The sequence below is a fragment of the Salvelinus alpinus genome, chromosome 26 (genome assembly GCF_045679555.1).
Source record: "Salvelinus alpinus chromosome 26, SLU_Salpinus.1, whole genome shotgun sequence".
Classification (NCBI taxonomy): domain Eukaryota; kingdom Metazoa; phylum Chordata; class Actinopteri; order Salmoniformes; family Salmonidae; genus Salvelinus; species Salvelinus alpinus.
Genome location: NC_092111.1, coordinates 8,442,488 through 8,463,596, shown reverse-complemented (window position 1 = coordinate 8,463,596; position 21,109 = coordinate 8,442,488). Strand labels below are relative to the sequence as shown.

The following is a 21,109-nucleotide window of genomic DNA, read 5'->3' as shown; positions in this document are numbered from 1 at the left end:
CCAGCGCCCCTCTGTCTCAGTATGTGTAGCATACTGTATCTGATGCTGTCTGGACAAAAAGACTATAACATGTTGCCGCCGTAGCATTTGATTGTCCTGGTACAGCAAAATGCCCCCCAAGGAAGGCCAGTTAGGATTTGGCTTCAGACCAATCAAATCACTTCCTAAGCAAAACGTCATTTTAGGAAAAACATGTCTGTTTTTGGTCAGCTTGTGTTGATGTCCTGCAATAGCTAGCTTGCTAAATCGGCATTTTCCTAAGCCATGGATGGAGATGGGGATTTGGACTTGTGGTTTTTACTTAATTCTCTGTACAGGCCAATGATTATGATGGCGATTCTGCCCCATGAATACATTTATATATTGGGCTACTGGCCTGAGATGATTGAAATTCAATATATAGCCTAGATGTAACCTAGTAGGCTCACGTTAACTAGCTAGCTAATTTAGTTGGTTCAGTGTTGCCCATGCGAGGATCTTAGGCTAGTAGTAATACTTTTAGCTTGGTAGCCTATGACAAGAAAAACTAGAAGTTTACTGTATGACAGAGCCATAGACCCTTTGCCAACATAAAAGAGAGGATGGCATTGGCGTTTAACTTGTCTACAAGTAGGGTAAGTCAAAAAAAATTGTTTTACTAGCACACACACACACAAATCAGTACCATGGACAGACGCATGATATTTAGCAACATTGATTGTACTAAATAGATTTTGGTATCTTTACGTTTGTTTTCAGTGTATTAAACAAAGCACATATAGCCCTGTTGATTTGATGATGTTTAAATGTTCTGGAAGAGCGGAAGCAGGGCTCCTGTTGTCTTTGTGTTGACTTGCGGTTACGCCGTAATTCTAAATCAGTAGCTGTTTAGTACACTCTAGAAAACATGAACTTGCTTGACCCTGCTGCAGACAATTGCTGTTTGTTACATGCAATATTTGATTTGTGGACTTCACCGGACAGATGTTGCCCTCTGGCTTCGTGAGGAAACAAACGTAGGTGTACAGTAGTGGAATTTATTCCGCCACCGTGTGAGTTATATTTTTGTTGTCACGGCCATACTGTATACGGTGGCGTATGAACGAATGGGTTATAGAGCAAACTACGCAATTATCACAGCATAGGTTGTCATATGACATTTTTTACTGGCTTGCTCAGTGATTTTACCAACGCACTGCTATAAAAACCCTCTTAGGCCTCCCCCTCCCCCCATCTGCGATATCCACCCGTTCTGCCAGTCACATTCTATTAAAGGTCCCCAAAGCACAAACGTCCCTGTGTCGCTCGTCTTTTCAGTTCGCTGCAGCTAGCGACTGGAACGAGCTGCAACAGACACTCAAACTGGACAGTTTAATCTTCATTCAAAGACTCAATCATGGACACTCTGACAATTGTGACTGCTTGGCATGTTTTCTCTACCTTCTTGCCCTTTGTGCTGTTGTCTGTGCCCAATCATGTTAGTCCCATGTTTTGAGCTGCTACCATGTTGTGTTGCTACCATGTTGTTGTCATGTTGTGTTGCTGCCTTGCTATGTTGTTGTCTTAAGTCTCTCTTGTCGTGATGTGTGTTTTGTCCTATATTTTTTATTTACATTTATTTTTAATCCCAGCCCCCGTCCCCGCAGGAGGCCTTTTTGGTAGGCTGTCATTGTAAATAAGAATTTGTTCTTAAACTGACTTGCCTAGTTAAATAAAGGTTAAATAAAAAAAAATATACCACAAAATACTGAAGTGCTATACATTTTTGAATGCTGTAGGTTTGTCACTAACAAGTGCAACGATCCAGAATATACTGTATTCAAAACAACACTTTTTGGGGAAGGTGTCATTTGAAAGACAGCTATTATCCGTGAGGTGAGTAGGTGAACATCACGCCAAACGTTGACGTCAACTGATGAATTATAGTGCCTTCAGAAGCATTCATACCTCTTGAATTATTCCACATTTTGTCGTGGTACAGCCTGAAGCCAAAATTGATTAAATTGATTGTTTTTTCTCTCACCCATCTACACAATACCCCATAATGACAAAGTGAAAACAAGTTTTTAGAAATGTTTGCACATTTTTGAAAATGAAACACAGAAATGTCATTTACATAAGTATTCACACCAGAGTCAATACTTTGTAGAAGCACTTTTGGCTGTGATTACAGCTTTGAGCCGTCTTGGGTATGTCTGTACCAGCTTTGCACATCTGGATTTGGGGATTTTCTCACATTACTCCTTGCATATTTTTTCAAGCTCTGTTAAGTTAGATGGGGAGCAGCAGTGAACAGCAATCTTCAAGTCTTTCCACAGATTTCCAATGGGATTCAAGTCTGGGCTTTGGCTGGGCCACTCAAGGACTTTCACATTCTTGTTCTGAAGCATTCCAGCATTGATTTGGATGTATGCTTGGAGTCATTGTCCTGTCGGAACGTAAATCTTCGCCACAATCTAAGGTCGTTTGCACTCTGAAGCAGGTTCTCATCAAGGATTTGCCTGTATTTGGCGCCATTCATTGTTCCCTCTATCTTCCTGCCACTGAAAAGCATCTCCATAGCATGATGCTGCCACCCCCATGCTTCACGGTAGAGATGGTGTTAGACGGGTGATGAGCTGTGCCTGGTTTTCTCCAGACATAGCACTTTGCATTCAGGCCAAAGAGTTCAATTTTTGTCTCATCAGACCACAGAATCTTTTGTCTTATGATCTGTCTTTCACGTGCCTTTTTGCGAACTCCAGGTGTCCTGTCACGTTCCTTTTTCTCAGGAGTGGCTTCCGTCTGGCCATTCTCCCATAAAGCAAAGATGGGTGAAGTGCTTTAGAGAGACTGTTGTCCTTTGAGCAGGTTCTCCCAGGTTCTCCCATCTCAGCCAAGGAATTCTGTAGTTCTGTCAGAGTGGTCATGGGGTTCTTGGTCACCTCCCTGACCAAGGTCTTTCTTGCCCAGTTGCTCAGTTTGGTCGGACGGCCAGTTCTAGGCAGAGTCTGAGTAGTTCCATATTTTTTCCATTTGCCAATGTTGGAAACTTTCAATACTCTAGAAATAGTTTTATACCCAATCACAATTCTATCTCAGAGATCTACAGACAGTTCCTTGGACTTCATGGTATAGTTTCTGCTCTGACATTCACTGTCAACTGTAGGACCTTATATAGACAGGTGTGTTTCTTTCTAAATCATGTCCAAACAACTGAGTTGGTCACAGGTGGACGACAATTAAGTTGTCGTGACAACTCACGGATGATCAAAAGATATTGGATGCATCGGAGCTCAATTTGGAATGTCATAGCAAAGGGGTGTGAATACTTATGAAAATTAATCGTGTCTGGATTTACATTTGCAAAAATTTCCAAAAACATGGGTTATTGTGAAAATATATTTAATCAATTTTGAATTCAGGCTGTAACACAACATGTGAAATAAGTCAAGGTTTTGAATACTTTCTGAAGGCAATGTAATTACCAAGTAGAGGACACCTAGCAGACATTTATGCCTTGAGGGCAGGAGCAGGGCTGAGGATCTTTAAAACTGAATTGAAGAGGCTGGTGTTGACTGCTGAGATAGCAACTTGTCTAGCCTGCAGTCAGAGAACGTTTTTGCTAACATGACACGTCTTTGAAATAATGAAGAACTAGTCTTAACTATGCATGACAGAGTGTGGAGTCATAGGCCTGTGGTTCTACCCCTGACAACATAGTGGATAGTCCAATGACAAATTCTCCTTTGGCCTGACAACATAGATTCCTCCAATCACACATTATTTTGCTGGCAGTAGTCGAACCTTAGGGGGACAGCTTCCTGGAATGACTCCACTCCACACTTTCGGGCCATGCAGTGCTTTCTAACCAAACATCTGATTTTAACTACTAACACCAAACCCTATATCCTTGCCCATAATCATTACAATAAATGAATATGTGCTTTCTAACACGGCATCTTGTGACCACCAATTAAATTGCTACTCCTTGCAAATCCCAGGTCATAATATGTGCTGTTCAGACTTTTAACACATAGTTTATTTTGACATGTACTACCGCGGTCTACGTTGATGTACTCGTCTGAATATTTACGGTTTTTGTGTTATTGTTAAAAAATTATAATAATAAAACAAATAAAAACATGTTCATTTTCGATTGGTTATATTTTTTGTTAAGAAATTCCGTCATGGATGAAATGGAGAATTACTGACACAAGAAACTAGATTCTAAGCACTCTCTATGAAACTGTGTGTTTATATGTCCGTCCTCTCCCTTAACAGCTACCCGGACTATCTGCATTGACCCTTTTTGCACCAACTATTTTGACTCATCACATACGCTGCTGTTACTGTTTATTTTCTATCCTGTTGCCTAGTCACTTTATCCCTACATGCAGTGCCTTCACATTTTATTGTGTTACAAAGTGGGATTCAAATGGATTTAATTGTCATTTTTGTCAACAATCTACAAAATACTCTGAAGACAAAATGGAAGAAAATGTTGAATTAAAAAAAATATATTAATACAAGTGCATTAATTAAAAGTTGTTACAGAAGTATTAAGCTCCATGAGTCAATACAGAAACACCTTTGGCAAAGATTAAAGATGTGAGTCTTCTGGGGTAAGTCTCTAAGAGCTTTGCACATCTGGATTGGATTTTAAAATTCTTCAAGCTATATTAAGATGTTGTGGGGATCATGAATAGACAGCACTTTTCAAAACTTGCCAAGCAGATTTAAGTCAAAACTCAGGAACATTCACAGTCGTCTTGGTAAGCAACTCCAGAAAATAGTTGGCCTTGTGTTGTAGGTTACTGTCTTTCTTTAAGGTTAATTCCTCTCGTGGTCTCTGGTGTAACGCAAACTGACGCAGGATTTTGCCTGTGCTTAGCTCCATCCCATTACTTTTCATCCTGAAAAACTCCCCAGTATTTGTCGATGTCAAACATACCCGTACCATGATGCAGCCACCGCTATGCTTGAAAATAAGGAGGCCGTTACTCAGTGATTTGTTGGATTTGCTACAAACATAAGGCTTTGCATTTATGCCCAAAAGTGTATTCCTTTTCTGTTTTTTTTCTTCTTTTCACTATTACTTTAGTACCTTGATGCATAAAAGATGCATGTTTTGAAATATTTTAATTCTGTAAATTTGTATTCTTCTTTTCACTCTGTCATTATTGTGGAGTCACTACAATGTTGTTGATCCATCCTCAGTTTTCTACCATCACAGCCATTGAACTCTGTAGCTGTTTTAAAAATCACCAATGACCTCATGGTGACATTCCTAAGCAGTTTCCTTCCTGTCCTGCAGCTCAGTTCAGAAGGACGACTGCATCTTTGATGTCCTGGGTGGTTTAATACATCATCCACAGCATAATTATTAACTTGACCATAATTAAAGAGATATATAATGTCAGATTTTTTATTTTTAACCATCTACCAATCACTGCCCTTCTTTATGAGGCTTTCAAAAAGCTCCCTGGTCTTTGTAGTTGAATCTGTGCTTGAAAATCAATACTTGATTGATGGACCTTACAGATGTTGTATGTATGGGGGACAGAGGAAGGGTTAGTCATAAAACAATAATGTCAACCCCTATTATTTCACAGAGTGAGTCCATATAACCTATTATGTGATTTGTTAAGCCAAACTAATTTAGGCTTGCCTAAACAAAGAGGCTGAATACTTATGTAATAACTATATTTTATAGTGTACAAAAGTGTAAACGCAACATGTAAAGTGTTGGTCCAATGTTCCATGAGCTGAAATAAAATATCCCAGGAATTTTCCATTTGCACAAAAAGCATATTTGACTCAAAAAAATGACATCCCTGTTAGTGAACATTTCTCCTTTGCCAAGATAATCCATCCACCTGACTGACAGGTGTGGCATATCAAGAAGCTGTATAAACAGCATGATCATTACACAGGTGCACCTTGTGCTGGGGGAAATAAGGCCACCCTAAAATGTGCCGTTTTGTCACAAAACACAATGCATGCTGACTGCAGGAATGTCCACCAGCGATGTTGCCAGAGAATTTAATGTTAATTTCTCTACCATAAGCCTCCTCCAACGTCCAACCGGCCTCAAAACCACATGTAACCACACCAGCCCAGGACCTCCAGCCCAGCAAACTCACCAGACATGTCACCCCCTGAGCATGTTTGGGATGCTCTGGATCGACGTGTACGACAGCCTGTTCCAGTTCCCGGCAATATCCAGCAACTTCGCACAGGCATTGAAGAGGACTGGGACAACATTCCACAGGCCACAATCAACAGCCTGATAAACTCTAACGAGATAGATGTGTCGCGCTGCATGAGGCAAATGGTGGTCAGACCAGATACTGACTGGTTTTCTAATCCACGCCCCTACCTTTTTTTTAAGGTATCTGTGACCAACAGATCTGTATTCCCAGCCATGAGACATTCATAGATTAGTGCATTTATTTAAATTGACTGATTTCCTTTTACGAACTGTACCTCAGTAAAATTTTTGCATGTTGTGTTTATATTTTTGTTCAGTGTAGTTATGAATTTTGTATTAATCTTTTCTTCCACTTAGAGTATTTAGTGTAGATTGTTGCCATTTCTTTTTTTTACATACACACACACACACACACACACACATATATATCCATTTTAATCCCACTTTGTAACGTAATAAAATGTGAAGAAATCCAAGGGGTCTGAATATTTTTGCAAGGCACTTTACACATATCTACCTCAATTATCTCATATCACTCCACATCGACTCCGTACTAAGTTATCACTCATTGTGTATTTATTCCTCATGTTAGTATTTTTTTTATTATTTCTCCCTGCATTGTTGGGAAGGGTTCTAAGTAAGCATTCCACTGTTCGTCTACTCCTGTTCGTTTACAAAGCATGTGACAAATAAAATGTGATTTATCCTCAACTGCAACTGTAAACCCCCACTGCTCTATACTTCCATCTTCTCTCTCATTTCCTCCTCTTCTTCTTCCTCTTTCAGTGCAACAGTCGTTTTCAGCCCCCATTCAGTCCATCAGAGCTGGGTTAACCGTCTATCTCTATCCCTCAAACTGCATCACTACACCGCCCTCCCTCTTTCAGTTCCCTCTACTCTCCTTCCTCCGGGCTCACACCGTTCTGCTGAATCATGCTGATTGAAGTGGCTGCGTAGTCATGCGGCGTGTCTCCTTGGCAACCGGCTTGCCAGTGTCACCTTGAGGTTATTTAATCATAAAATCGCTCTGTTCTGCCCACAGCACATCCTGGTGGTCGTTCACGGGAAGTGTGATTGTAAACCTAATAATACATGTGGGTACCTGAGCTGTCAGAATACTGGCGTTGCCAAAACGGCGCTCTCGTTTCTTTTTCTAACTTTTACAGAGACGATCGACCCCCCCCCCCCAACTAAATCCTTCCTTTTTTTGTGAAGATCTTTGATTTGTTTCAAGGATGCAGGAAGGGTAGATTTGGGTTTGCTTGACTGATTCATGTCCAAACATGTTGTTGTTTTACCCCTGGGTTCCTGAGGCCAGCTGTGTGTGTGTGCTCTCCTCTATGGTGCCACTGCTTTAGAACCTGGCCTGACCTACTGCAATGCCCTGCCTGGTGGCGATTTTCCACAACAGCACAAGGACATACCAAGGAAAACTATGCGACACACACAGCCACTCCACTCAAGCTTTTAAAACACCACTACTAGTGTCTTCACAGATACACACACAAAACCATAGCCATAGGAGGCTGCCCTAAAGCCATCTCTGTCTCCACAACAAGCAGGTTGGAACTAAAGCCATCTCTGTCTCCTCAACAAGCAGGTTGGAACTAAAGCCATCTCTGTCTCCACAACAAGCAGGTTGGAACTAAAGCCATCTCTGTCTCCACAACAAGCAGGTTGGAACAACATCTACAAACAAAACAACTCAACTCCCCCATTGACCAGATACATTAAAGACTCCTAAACCTAGTCTGCGCCTGGCACAGAACTAACTAGCTGCCGCACACAGAGACAGAGAGAGACACAGAGAGAGAGACACAGAGAGAGAGACACAGAGAGAGAGACACAGAGAGAGAGACACAGAGAGAGACAGAGAGAGAGACACAGAGAGAGACAGATACAGACACAGAGACACACAGAGACAGAGACACACAGAGACAGAGACAGAGACACAGAGACAGAGACACAGAGACAGAGACACAGAGACAGAGACACAGAGACAGAGACACAGAGACAGACACAGAGAGAGACACAGAGACAGAGACACAGAGAGAGACACAGAGAGAGACACAGAGAGAGACACAGAGAGAGACACAGAGAGAGACACAGAGAGAGACACACACAGGGAGACACAGAGAGACACAGGGAGACACAGAGAGACACAGACAGAGACACAGACAGAGACACAGACAGAGACACAGAGAGACACACAGAGACAGAGACACAGAGACACAGAGAGACAAAGACACAGACACAGAGACACAGACACACAGACACAGAGACACAGACACACAGACACAGACACACAGACACAGAGACACAGACACAGAGACAGAGACACAGACAGAGACACAGACAGAGACACAGACACACAGAGAGGGACACAGAGAGAGACACAGACACAGACACAGAGACACAGACACAGAGACACAGACACAGAGACACAGACACAGAGACACAGACACAGAGACAGAGACAGAGACAGAGACACAGACAGAGACACAGACAGAGACACAGACAGAGACACAGACAGAGACACAGACAGAGACACAGACACACAGAGAGAGACACAGAGAGAGACACAGAGACACAGAGAGACAGAGAGACAGAGAGACAGAGAGACAGAGAGACAGAGAGACAGAGAGACAGAGAGACAGAGAAACAGACAGAGAGACAGACAGAGAAACAGACAGAGAGACAGACAGAGACACAGAGACAGACAGAGACACAGAGAGAGAGAGAGAGAGAGAGAGAGAGAGAGAGAGAGAGAGAGAGAGAGAGAGAGAGAGAGAGACAGAGAGACAGACACAGACACAGAGAGACACAGACAGACACAGACAGACACAAACAGAGAGACACAGAGAGACACAGACAGAGAGACACAGAGAGACACAGACAGAGACACAGACAGAGACACAGACAGAGACACACACAGAGAGACACACAGAGAGACACACAGAGAGACACACAGAGAGACACACAGAGAGACACAGACACACACAGAGAGACACAGACACAGAGAGACACAGACAGACACAGACACAGAGAGACACAGAGAGACACAGACAGACACAGACACAGAGACACACAGAGAGACAGACAGACAGACAGACAGACAGACAGACAGACAGACAGAGCCTCTGGGCCAACCCGGGTACTCCCACCAACCCAATATGACAGCAGAGGACAAGTCTGAGAGAACACACACACACACACACACACACACACAGACAGAGCCTCTGAGCCAACCCTGGTACTCCCAACAACCCAATATGACAGCAGAGGACAAGTTTGAGAGAACACACACACACACACACACACACACAGACAGAGCCTCTGAGCCAACCCTGGTACTCCCAACAACCCAATATGACAGCAGAGGACAAGTTTGAGAGAACACACACACACACACACAGACAGACAGAGCCTCTGAGCCAACCCTGGTACTCCCAACAACCCAATATGACAGCAGAGGACATGGCTGAGAGATCAACATCCACCATTAGCTCTAAGGATCGCCACCACCTCTGTCTCCAAGTGATGGGAACTAGACTATAGGCCACAGCAGAACTATCACTATGCCTTTAGCCCATATGGACAGGGAGGTGACCGAAAACAGCAGCCTCAATAACAAATGTCATGAGGTGGCAGCAATTATCCTGATTTGCAAAACTGTAAACTATATATCTGACAAAAGTGCTGTTAAAGTGATTTGTGTATTTGGTTCCATAGCAGACTCGCAAACCAACAGAGATCAGCCACAACATAGAAATATGATTTTACTTGTAAAACATTGATAATTTTTATTTTTATTTTTTTAAATGTCCTTTATATTGACAGAGGACAAAGAAAATAATAAAGGAGTCACATCAACCCTCCGTCCCCCCACGCTCACTCAGTCAACTAGAAACAAACAAAACGGAGAAGAGTAGGACGCTAGACCTTCACCCCTCCCCACACACACACGCCATACTATGCAGCAGAACTAGTGTAAAGCTCAGTCGCCACCCCTCCCCCACAGGACTGCTACAAGCGCTCAAGGTAATTAGATAGATGATTTAATCTGAACCACCATCTTGACTGCCGTGAGGCCGGCTAGTCATAAATCGATTTTCCTGCCGAGACAGATCCAATTTGAAACCGTCACTTAAGTAAGCATTTCACTACACCAGTTGTATTCGGCGCGTGTGACTAATAACATTTGACTTGGAGGTGTCGTCGTTTTTGAAATTCATTTAACCGTCATTTAACCAGGTAAAGACCCTTGAGACTAGAGACCTCTGTCGTCAGGTGGACCTGGCCAGAGGCCAGCAGGAAGTAGTCAGCGTGCCGTGTATACACACACAACATCAGAGCACAACGTCTGGAGCAGGGTGGCCAACCTCGACATAGAACTAGAAGACACAGAGCAGCACAGACCTGGAAGTGCAGGATGATGGTCCAGATGAGGCCCAGTGTCAGCTTGGGGTTGCCGTCTGTGATGTCATCGTTCCGGATGTTCACCAGTTTGACCTGGACCATGTAGAACGGGAGGATTAAACAGCTGGCCGAGTGGTACACTAATTAACGCTTTGACATAGACTAGGAAGCTGTAAGGGGACTGGAGTTGGGTACCCATGTGCTCCATGTTATTAACTTCCTGTTCTCTATTGCAACGTTGAATACTACAAAAGGGTGTGACTACCCTCCATATTCCGAGCGTCTTTCTCACATCAGTGCACATAAGAGCAATGAAACATGGAGAGGAAGCCACTGAAGGCTACCGAGATGAAGCCCGTGTCGAGTAAGAGCCGGTGTCTCTAAGAGAGAGGTGCAGCATTGGTTAGTGAGGTGTGACTGTGGTCATCTGGGAGTCCCAGTCATGCAGCACTGACATATTGGGACAGGAGAGAGAGAGGTCACCTGAATGATTTTATTTATGGATGTGCTTTGTATGGGGTTTTTAGACCCCATGGTCAAATAAACCAAACGAAAAAAGAAAAAAAAACTATTCCCAAAAGCAGATGTGGTTGAATTTGGCTTAGTTCAGCTCAATGTGTATTTCTGAGAGCATGAGTACCTGTTGAGATATTAAGTGGGTTGAGAGCGGCAGATGTGTGTGTGTGTGTGTGTGTGTGTGTGTGTGTGTGTGTGTGTGTGTGTGTGTGTGTGTGTGTGTGTGTGTGTGTGTGTCAGTTGTACCTGTCTCTGTTTGAGGAAGTCCAGGGCGATTTGAACATTCTGGAGCCGGTGAAATCGCATGCGACCCTTTTCCCTGGGCTGAAGAAAAGAAAAGATATCAAGGGGGGAAACAAAATGAGATATTATCAGTCACAATTCTGACCAGTGATAGAGATATAAGTGGTGAGAAGTGTCGTTCCACAATTCAAAGTGCAGTGAGCGGAAAACAATGCATAGGCCGCTGTAATGACAAGCCATTATCCTAGAGGGCGCTGTCTTCAACTGTTGTCAAAGACATGCCAACAACCATCCTCACAGCAGAGCAGGAAACAACCCGGGAAAAACATTCTGCAAACAGGAAAATGTACATCTGCAAACCATGCTGGTTTAAACAGTCTAATACTTCCTCAAACACACACACTTTTTCACTGCCGCTCTCTCGAACACACACAATCCTTGGCTGGCTGGCTGGCTGGCTGACACACACACACACACACACACACACACACACACACACACACACACACACACACACACACACACACACACACACACACACACACACACACACACACACACACACACACACACACACACACACACACACACACACACACACACACACACACACACAGCAAAGCTGCTAGAAATGCAAGACGCAGGAGTGTGTGTGTGTCCCACTGTGCTGGGCTGGGTTAGGTATACTGCAGTCAACAGTAGCAGCACTGAAGCAGCACTGTAGCAGGACTATAAGGAGCACTCAGGCCAAACCAAGAACTCCATGCAGAGGAAGAGAGGTAAGGGAAGGGTCAGGGAGAAGATGCTGACCGTAGAAATGCTATTTAACCTTAAGAATTGGTCGGACTATCACTTTGTATTGCTTTTAGTGATGTGTGTGTAATGTTTGCACATGCGTCAAGCAACTGTGACTGAGAATGTGTGTGGTTGAATGGGAAAACGTTGAGAAAATGTGTGAGTGTGTAAATGTGTGTCTTGGAATGCCTATTCATAACTCCACTCGCATGCAGTCTTAAAACACAGTCTATGGGGTGAGGATCAGCGTGAGGGTTGGGGGGGGTCAAACATACTCCCTGAGCTCCTTCCTCTTCCTCCTCCCCCCCGAGTAAGATGAGCGGGGGGGCTCGGGACATACACACCCTCCTCAGCGAGGACACGCCCTTGAGCTGCTACCGTCCGGAGGGGTGGGGGGGGGGGATGAGGAGAACGAGAGAAGGATGAAAGAATTGTATGGAGGGATGAGGTGATGTTCCAAAAGAAAGAGGGAGGTAGAGGAGGAGGAAATGAAGTGCAGCTGGGGCAATAGGAAAGCCATAGCAAAATGTAAACCGCTAACAGGCCAGCTTTAAAAAATATATATTCAAAGAATTATAATAATTGAAAACACTCTCCCCCCCCCAGTAACATAGTCCCCCCCCCCCAGTAACATAGTCTCCTCCCCCCCCCACAGTAACACAGTCTCTCTCCCCCCCAGTAACATAGTCCCCCCCCCCCAGTAACATAGTCTCCTCCCCCCCCCACAGTAACACAGTCTCTCTCCCCCCCCAGTAACATAGTCTCCTCCCCCCCCCACAGTAACACACTCTCCTCCCCCCACAGTAACACAGTCTCTCCCCCCCCCACAGTAACATAGTCTCTCCCCCCTCACAGTAACACAGTCTCTCCCCCCCCACAGTAACATAGTCTCTCCCCCCTCACAGTAACACACTCAGTGATTGAAATGTGAGGTGAATGCTTCACAGACAGTAAAAGGAGTCAGCATCTAGGTGGACCAGTCAGTCTTTTCATCTTAATACACACCTGTCTGTCACTGAGTTACAATGAGTCATCATGTTAATACACCTGTCTGTCACTGAGTTACAATGAGTCATCATGTTAATACACCTGTCTGTCACTGAGTTACAGTGAGTCATCATGTTAATACACCTGTCTGTCACTGAGTTACAGTGAGTCATCATGTTAATACACCTGTCTGTCACTGAGTTACAGTGAGTCATCATGTTAATACACCCGTCTGTCACTGAGTTACAGTGAGTCATCATGTTAATACACCCGTCTGTCACTGAGTTACAGTGAGTCATCATGTTAATACACCTGTCTGTCACTGAGTTACAGTGAGTCATCATGTTAATACACCCGTCTGTCACTGAGTTACAGTGAGTCATCATGTTAATACACCCGTCTGTCACTGAGTTACAGTGAGTCATCATGTTAATACACCCGTCTGTCACTGAGTTACAGTGAGTCATCATGTTAATACACCCGTCTGTCACTGAGTTACAGTGAGTCATCATGTTAATACACCCGTCTGTCACTGAGTTACAGTGAGTCATCATGTTAATACACCCGTCTGTCACTGAGTTACAGTGAGTCATCATGTTAATACACCCGTCTGTCACTGAGTTACAGTGAGTCATCATGTTAATACACCCGTCTGTCACTGAGTTACAGTGAGTCATCATGTTAATACACCCGTCTGTCACTGAGTTACAGTGAGTCATCATGTTAATACACCCGTCTGTCACTGAGTTACAGTGAGTCATCATGTTAATACACCCGTCTGTCACTGAGTTACAGTGAGTCATCATGTTAATACACCCGTCTGTCACTGAGTTACAGTGAGTCATCATGTTAATACACCCGTCTGTCACTGAGTTACAGTGAGTCATCATGTTAATACACCCGTCTGTCACTGAGTTACAGTGAGTCATCATGTTAATACACCCGTCTGTCACTGAGTTACAGTGAGTCATCATGTTAATACACCCGTCTGTCACTGAGTTACAGTGAGTCATCATGTTAATACACCCGTCTGTCACTGAGTTACAGTGAGTCATCATGTTAATACACCCGTCTGTCACTGAGTTACAGTGAGTCATCATGTTAATACACCCGTCTGTCACTGAGTTACAGTGAGTCATCATGTTAATACACCCGTCTGTCACTGAGTTACAGTGAGTCATCATGTTAATACACCCGTCTGTCACTGAGTTACAATGAGTCATCATGTTAATACACCTGTCTGTCACTGAGTTACAGTGAGTCATCATGTTAATACACCTGTCTGTCACTGAGTTACAGTGAGTCATCATGTTAATACACCCGTCTGTCACTGAGTTACAGTGAGTCATCATGTTAATACACCTGTCTGTCACTGAGTTACAGTGAGTCATCATGTTAATACACCCGTCTGTCACTGAGTTACAGTGAGTCATCATGTGCTCCTAGCCTAGTCTTTATCTGCATCTGAAATGGCATCCTATTCCCTACATACTACACTAGTTCTGACCAGGGCCCATTGGCCTCCAGTCAAAGTTCTTCTTCTTAGAAAAGTTCAGATAGGGACACAGGCATGTCCCTCAATGTAATATTGACATTGTTAGAGAACGATATGATTCAATATACCCAAGTTCACTTAAAGATCTGCTCTGAGGATGTCTTTCTCAACATGAGGGTATCTGGAGGGTGTGTCTCAGGGGTGTGTCTCAAGGTGTCTGGAGGGTGTGTCTCAGGGGTGTGTCTCAAGGTGTCTGGAGGGTGTGTCTCAGGGTGTGGCACAGTATACCGGGGCATGACAGTGATGGTCGTCGAGGTGTGAAGGTTTGTGACCGGGTGAGTGTGTGTGCGTCTTACCAGGGTGACTCCAGAGAGGACCTCCAGGAGGGAGATCAAGTTGTGCCCATCTCTCAGGTCCTCGTACAGGTCTGTGATGTGCTTCCTCACCTGACGGAGAGGCAGAGAGAGAGAGAGAGGCAGAGAGAGAGAGGCAGAGAAAGAGGCAGAGAAAGAGAGAGGGGGAGAGAAAAAAAAGAGCAAAAGAGAGGGAAAGAAAAAGAGGAGTGTTAATTACGTACTCATCCTGTTCATATCATCCCAGTGTTTACAAAGCATTGTTGACAGAAGCAACACCGCTAGGGACTTTAGTTTCCAGGACGACAAAACACGTGCTCCGGCTGTGACCCCATGTGACGTCTTGGCCCAGGGTGTCCGGGGACAACCGTTGGCACGGCGACTCCGCAGCTTTGGCAGGCCTATTTCATCACCTTGGGTGTGAAAATGGGCCATCTTTTCAGACCGTGCTGATGGACTCCCAATGTCTAGGCTAAAAACTGTAGCTAAGAACCAGGAATTAAAAGAGGGAGAGAAAAAGAAGCAAGGATGAGAGAGAGGAGAGGCTGGGCATTTAGAGAGAGGAGAGGCTGGACATTTAGAGAGAGGAGAGGCTGGGCATTTAGAGAGAGGAGAGGCTGGGCATTTAGAGAGAGGAGAGGCTGGGCATTTAGAGAGAGGAGAGGCTGGGCATTTAGAGAGAGGAGAGGCTGGGCATTTAGAGAGAGGAGAGTCTGTACATTTAGAGAGAGGAGAGTCTGTACATTTAGAGAGAGGAGAGTCTGTACATTTAGAGAGAGGAGAGTCTGTACATTTAGAGAGAGGAGAGTCTGTACATTTAGAGAGAGGAGAGTCTGGACATTTAGAGAGAGGAGAGGCTGGACATTTAGAGAGAGGAGGCTAATTACTAACCATGACCTATGGTTTAACCCGAGGCAGAGATACAGAGAGAAACTTTTTGTCTTACTTTTATGAGACATCCTCATGACACTAAAAACACCACATTACACCCCCTCCATAAAATCTCTTCACGAACCACCACAACCTCCACGCAATTACATTACAAACGTACATCTAACCGGAGAGAGAGAGAGACACACAGAGAGAGGAAATAAGGATGACAGGGAGATGTATAAACATGAGGAGAACAGATAGAAAGCTGAGTGAAGGAGGCCGTTGAGTGTAACATAAACATTTGAATAGGCTTTGGTTCCTAGAAGAGAGAGATGATGGACGAGCGATTCATTACGAGGAGACGTAAACACTCTTGCTTGTGTTCTATCCTTGGTCTGCATTGAGTGACGGATAACCTAAGAACATTATTCGGAGAACAAAACTGAGAGAAACAAAAGGTAGTCTTAAAAAAAAAGAGGACAGAAGTCGTCCGTGTGAAACGATGGTGCAGGTCAACGCAGACCTATCACAGACCTGCGGGATTAAACTCCCACAGTGCTGTTTGGTTACCTTGGAGTGATTGACAGCTGAAGGGGAGGAGCTTGAGGCTGAGGAGTGTATGTGTACCGACCGGACTTAAATTCTATTGGCTGCGGTGAAGTGTTTGATTTAAACTGGAGTCCTCTTGTGCTATGGCTAGAGCCATGGTAGGCCAAGACTGATCTCAGCACCCAGAATTACCTTAAACCGTCAAGGATCACATTCACAACACAAATATGTGAGAGGACCACAGTGCGACATCGCATTACACAACGCAGTCCAGAAAACTGCACGAGCTGTAAAAAAGTCAACATTTCACTGCATTTCAACCCTGAACTGCAACAGCGTAAATTCCACATTCTTCCAGCAGAGGGCGGATTGTGCCTTTTAATCTCAGAATCCAAACGCAAAAATGGGCCTACTCTGTGTCCTGTTGTTCAATGGTCAGCTCTCCCCCCTGGGTACATCTCAATACTCCAATCCCACATAAGACTACAACTAACGAGATAAGAAGACATCTGGAAACTTTATTCACATCCTTCTGTTGCCCTGCTCTCTCCTTTATTCTCTCCCTCTGCTCTCTTTTAGTCTCTCCCTCTCTCCAGTTCTCTCCATATCTCTTTCTTGCTCTCGCTCGCTCTCCCTCTCTCACACCCTCTATCCTTCTGTGAAAGGGGCGTGGCCTAACGGTGTGATGAAAAAGAGGGGATGTGCAATTTAGTCTTAATAACAGATACACTATATATACAAAGAAGTATGTGGATTCGGCTATTTCGGCCACACCCGCCGCTGACAGGTTACATAATCACATTTTGGAATGAGATGTTGGAATGAGATGTACCACTTCTGACTGGAAATGACGATCCGCGTGCGATAACACAGAGTAGGGGGGAGAGAGAGAGGAGGAGAGAGAGGGAGAAGGAGAGAGAAGAGAGACACAGAGGAGAGAGAAACAGAGACAGCGAGAGAGGAGAGCGCAAGAAAGAGAGGAGAGCGCGAGAGAGAAAGAGAGGAGAGCGCGAGAGAGAAAGAGAGAGGAGAGCGCGAGAAAGAGGAGCGAGAGCGCGAGAAAGAGGAGCGAGAGAGGGAAAGGTGGAGAGACAGGAGACAGGAGAGAGAGACAGGAGAGAGAGAGACAAGAGAGAGAGAGAGAGAGAGAGAAAGAGAGGAGAGCGCGAGAGAGAGGAGAGCGCGACAAAGAGAGGAGCGAGAGAGAGACAGATGGAGAGGAGAGAGATGGAGAGACAGGAGAGAGAGGAGAGAGATGGAGAGACAGGAGAGAGAGGAGAGAGATGGAGAGACAGGAGAGAGATGGAGAGACAGGAGAGAGATGGAGAGAGCGCGAGAGAGCGAGAGAGACAGGAGAGCGAGCGAGAGAGAGACAGGAGAGCGAGCGAGAGAGAGACAGGAGAGCGAGAGAGAGAGAGACAGGAGAGAGAGAGAGAGAGAGAGAGAGAGAGACAGGAGAGAGAGAGAGAGAGAGAGAGAGAGAGAGACAGGAGAGAGAGAGAGAGAGAGAGAGACAGGAGAGAGAGAGAGAGAGAGAGAGACAGGAGAGAGAGAGAGAGAGAGAGAGAGAGAGAGAGAGGAGAGAGAGAGAGAGAGAGACAGGAGAGAGAGAGAGAGAGAGAGAGAGAGAGAGAGAGAGGAGAGAGAGAGAGACAGGAGAGAGAGGAGAGAGAGAGAGAGAGAGAGAGAGAGAGACAGGAGAGAGAGAGAGAGAGAGAGAGAGAGAGAGAGAGAGAGAGAGAGAGAGAGACAGGAGAGAGAGAGAGAGAGACAGGAGAGAGAGAGAGAGAGAGAGAGAGAGAGAGAGACAGAGAGAGACAGGAGAGAGAGAGAGAGACAGAGAGAGAGACAGAGAGACAGAGAGAGACAGAGAGAGACAGAGAGAGACAGAGAGAGACAGAGAGAGACAGAGAGAGACAGAGAGAGACAGAGAGAGAGAGAGAGAGAGAGAGAGAGAGAGAGAGAGAGAGAGAGAGAGAGAGAGAGACAGAGGCCACCTTCGCTCAATTTACTGGACCCATTTCTCTGCCTCTCAGAAAACAATATTCAATATTCTTCCCTATTCAATCAATACCACACTACCTGCCTTGTCTGGTACAGGTCCACTGTATGTGTGTCTAAGGGCCAGTTTCCCAGACACAGATTAAGCCTAGTTCTGAGCTGAAAAGCCATTTAAATGGAGATTCTCCATTTAGTATGCTTATTAGTCCAGTATTAGGTCAAATCTGTGTTTGGGAAACCGGCCCTAGTTGTGTCATTGCGTTCCTGGCAAGCTGTCAACACAGGTACCTAAAACCACAGTTCACAGTGAGGGCAGTGTTTATATGGATGTGTGTTTGATCTGTACACACACACACTCCCAGAGGCAGCCATACACACGGACCTGACCACATGACGACACACACCCCGACCACAGCCACCTGTCTGTCAGCTGATGTGAGGAGATTGGTTGCATGATAAACATGGGTGCAGTCAGGTGATTGTCAGTGAACGGAGAGAGCCAAGAAACACAGGAACAGGTAGACCGACTGGGTGATGTCACTTGTACTCTGTCAGCATCTCTACTGAACCGCCACTCTGTGCTACGTAAACACCTGCGCCCGGGTGGAACGTCAACAGTATACAGGAACTAGACTGATAGGACAGGAATAGAAAAAGGAACATGCATGATTCATTCTATTCCATACTAGACTACAAGAGACTGAAGACGTATCGCTTTAGGTCAGGATTTCCCCCACATTTTGTTACATTACAGAAGTATTAATTACAGAAGTAATCCTCCTCAATCTACACACAATAACCCATAATGACAAAGGGAAAAACAGGATTTTAGAGAACTTTTGCAAATGGATTAAAAATAACAAAAACATAAATATTTACATAAGTATTCAGACCCTTTGCTAGGAGACTCGGTATTGTGCCCAGGTGCATCCTGTTTCCATTGATCATCCTTGAGATGTTTCTACAACCTGATTGGAGTCCACATGATAAATTCATTTGATTGGACATGATTTCGAAAACCCACCCTCCTGTCTATATAAGTTCCCACAGTTGACAGTGCATGTCAGAGCAAAAACCAAGCCATCAGGTCGAAGGAATTGTCCGTAGAGCTCCGAGACAGGATTGTGTCGAGGCACAGATCTGGGGAAGGGTACCAAAACATTTCTGCAGCATTGAAGGTCCCCAAGAACAGTGGCCTCCATCATTCTTAGCTGGAAGAAGTTTGGAACCCCCAAGACTCTTCCTAGCACTGGCCACACGACCAAACTGAGCAATCGGGGGAGAAGGGCCTTGGTCAAAAATCCGACGGTCAATGACAGAAATTCAGAGTTCCTCTGTGGCGATGGGAGAACCTTCCAGAAGAACAACCATCTCTGCAGCACTCCATCAATCAGGCCTTTATGGTAGAGTGGCCAGACAGAAGACACTCCTCAGTAAAAGGCACATGACAGCCCACTTGGTCAAGCAAGATTCTCTGGTCTGATAAAACCAAGATTGAACTCTTTGCCCTGAATGCCAAGTGTCACATCTGGAGGAAACCAAGCACCGCTCATCACGAGGCCAATACTATCCCTACGGTGAAGCATGGTGGTAGCAGCATCATGCTGTGGGGATGTTTTTCAGTGACAGGGACTGGGAGACTAGTCAGGATCGAGCAAAGTACAAAGAGATCCATGATGAAAACCTGCTCCAGAGCGCTCAGGACCTGACTGGGGCGAAAGTTCACCTTCCAACAGGACAACGACCCTAAGCACACAGCCAAGACAACGCAGGAGAGGCTTCGGGACAAGTCTCTGAATGTCCTTGAGTGGCCCAACCAGATCCGACTTGAACTCGTTCAAACATTTCTGGAAAGACCTGAAAATAGCTGTGCAGCAACGCTCCCCATCCAACCTGACAGAGCTTGAGAGGATCTGCAGAGAAGAATGGGAGAAACTCCCCAAATACAGGTGTGCCAAGCTTGTTGCGTCATATCCAAGAAGACTCGAGGCTGTAATCGCTGCCAAAGGTGCTTCAACAGAGTACTGAGTAAAGGGTCTGAATACTTATGTAAATGTGAATTTCCAGTTTAGTTTCTTTTAGATAAATTTGCCAAAATTGTTGCTTTGTCATTATGGGGCATTGTGTGTAGATTGATGAGTGAAAAAAAACAATGTAATCAATTTTAGAATAAGGCTGTAACGTAACAATATGTTGAAAAGGTTTAAGAGTCTTTCCCAATGCACAGGAACACCTCCCCCATAAGCATTCCTGTCTCTTCTATAGATGTTGTATCCTTATATTGCTACAGCTGTGTCATCAAATTAATTATCTAAGTGAGTCTCAGAAATGGCTAATATATGAATGTTATCTGATGTTAGCAAGTTATTGATTTTTAATTAACTTAATTTCTAAGACTATATATATTTAATATGAGCTATGTTCAGCCCTTTCCTGCGTAGCTTAGAGATGGTAATGCTATGGAAAAGAGCAAGCAAAGCAAGAGGGAAAAAAAAAAACATTCAGCAGTCCATTAATTAGTTGGTGTGTGTAAGTGCTGCGAGCTTGAAGGCCCTGCATCCCGGAGTCGCCACTTCACTGTTGACGTTGAGACTGGTGTTTTGCGGGTACTATTTAATGAAGCTGCCAGGTGAGGACTTGAGGAGTCTGTTTCTCAAACTAGACACTAATGTACGGGTCCTCTTGCTTGAATCAATCCCAGAACAA

General features: G+C 44.7%; 1 protein-coding gene across 7 annotated transcripts in view; it reads right to left on the bottom strand.

The window, feature by feature from the left end:
- Positions 1-21,109, bottom strand: part of LOC139554568 (microtubule-actin cross-linking factor 1-like) — a 253,793-nt gene that overhangs the window by 131,470 nt on the left and 101,214 nt on the right. For 4 of the 7 annotated variants that reach the window (XM_071367484.1, XM_071367485.1, XM_071367486.1 and 1 more), the window contains exons 4-6: positions 14,984-15,073; positions 11,354-11,431; positions 10,592-10,684 (exon numbers count right to left, since the gene is read on the bottom strand). In XM_071367484.1, coding sequence (XP_071223585.1) covers positions 10,592-10,684; positions 11,354-11,431; positions 14,984-15,073 — 261 coding nt within the window. Of the gene's footprint in view, positions 1-10,591; positions 10,685-11,353; positions 11,432-12,420; positions 12,520-14,983; positions 15,074-21,109 lie in introns of all 7 variants that reach the window. The other 3 variants (XM_071367478.1, XM_071367481.1, XM_071367483.1) reach the window with 1 other exon arrangement.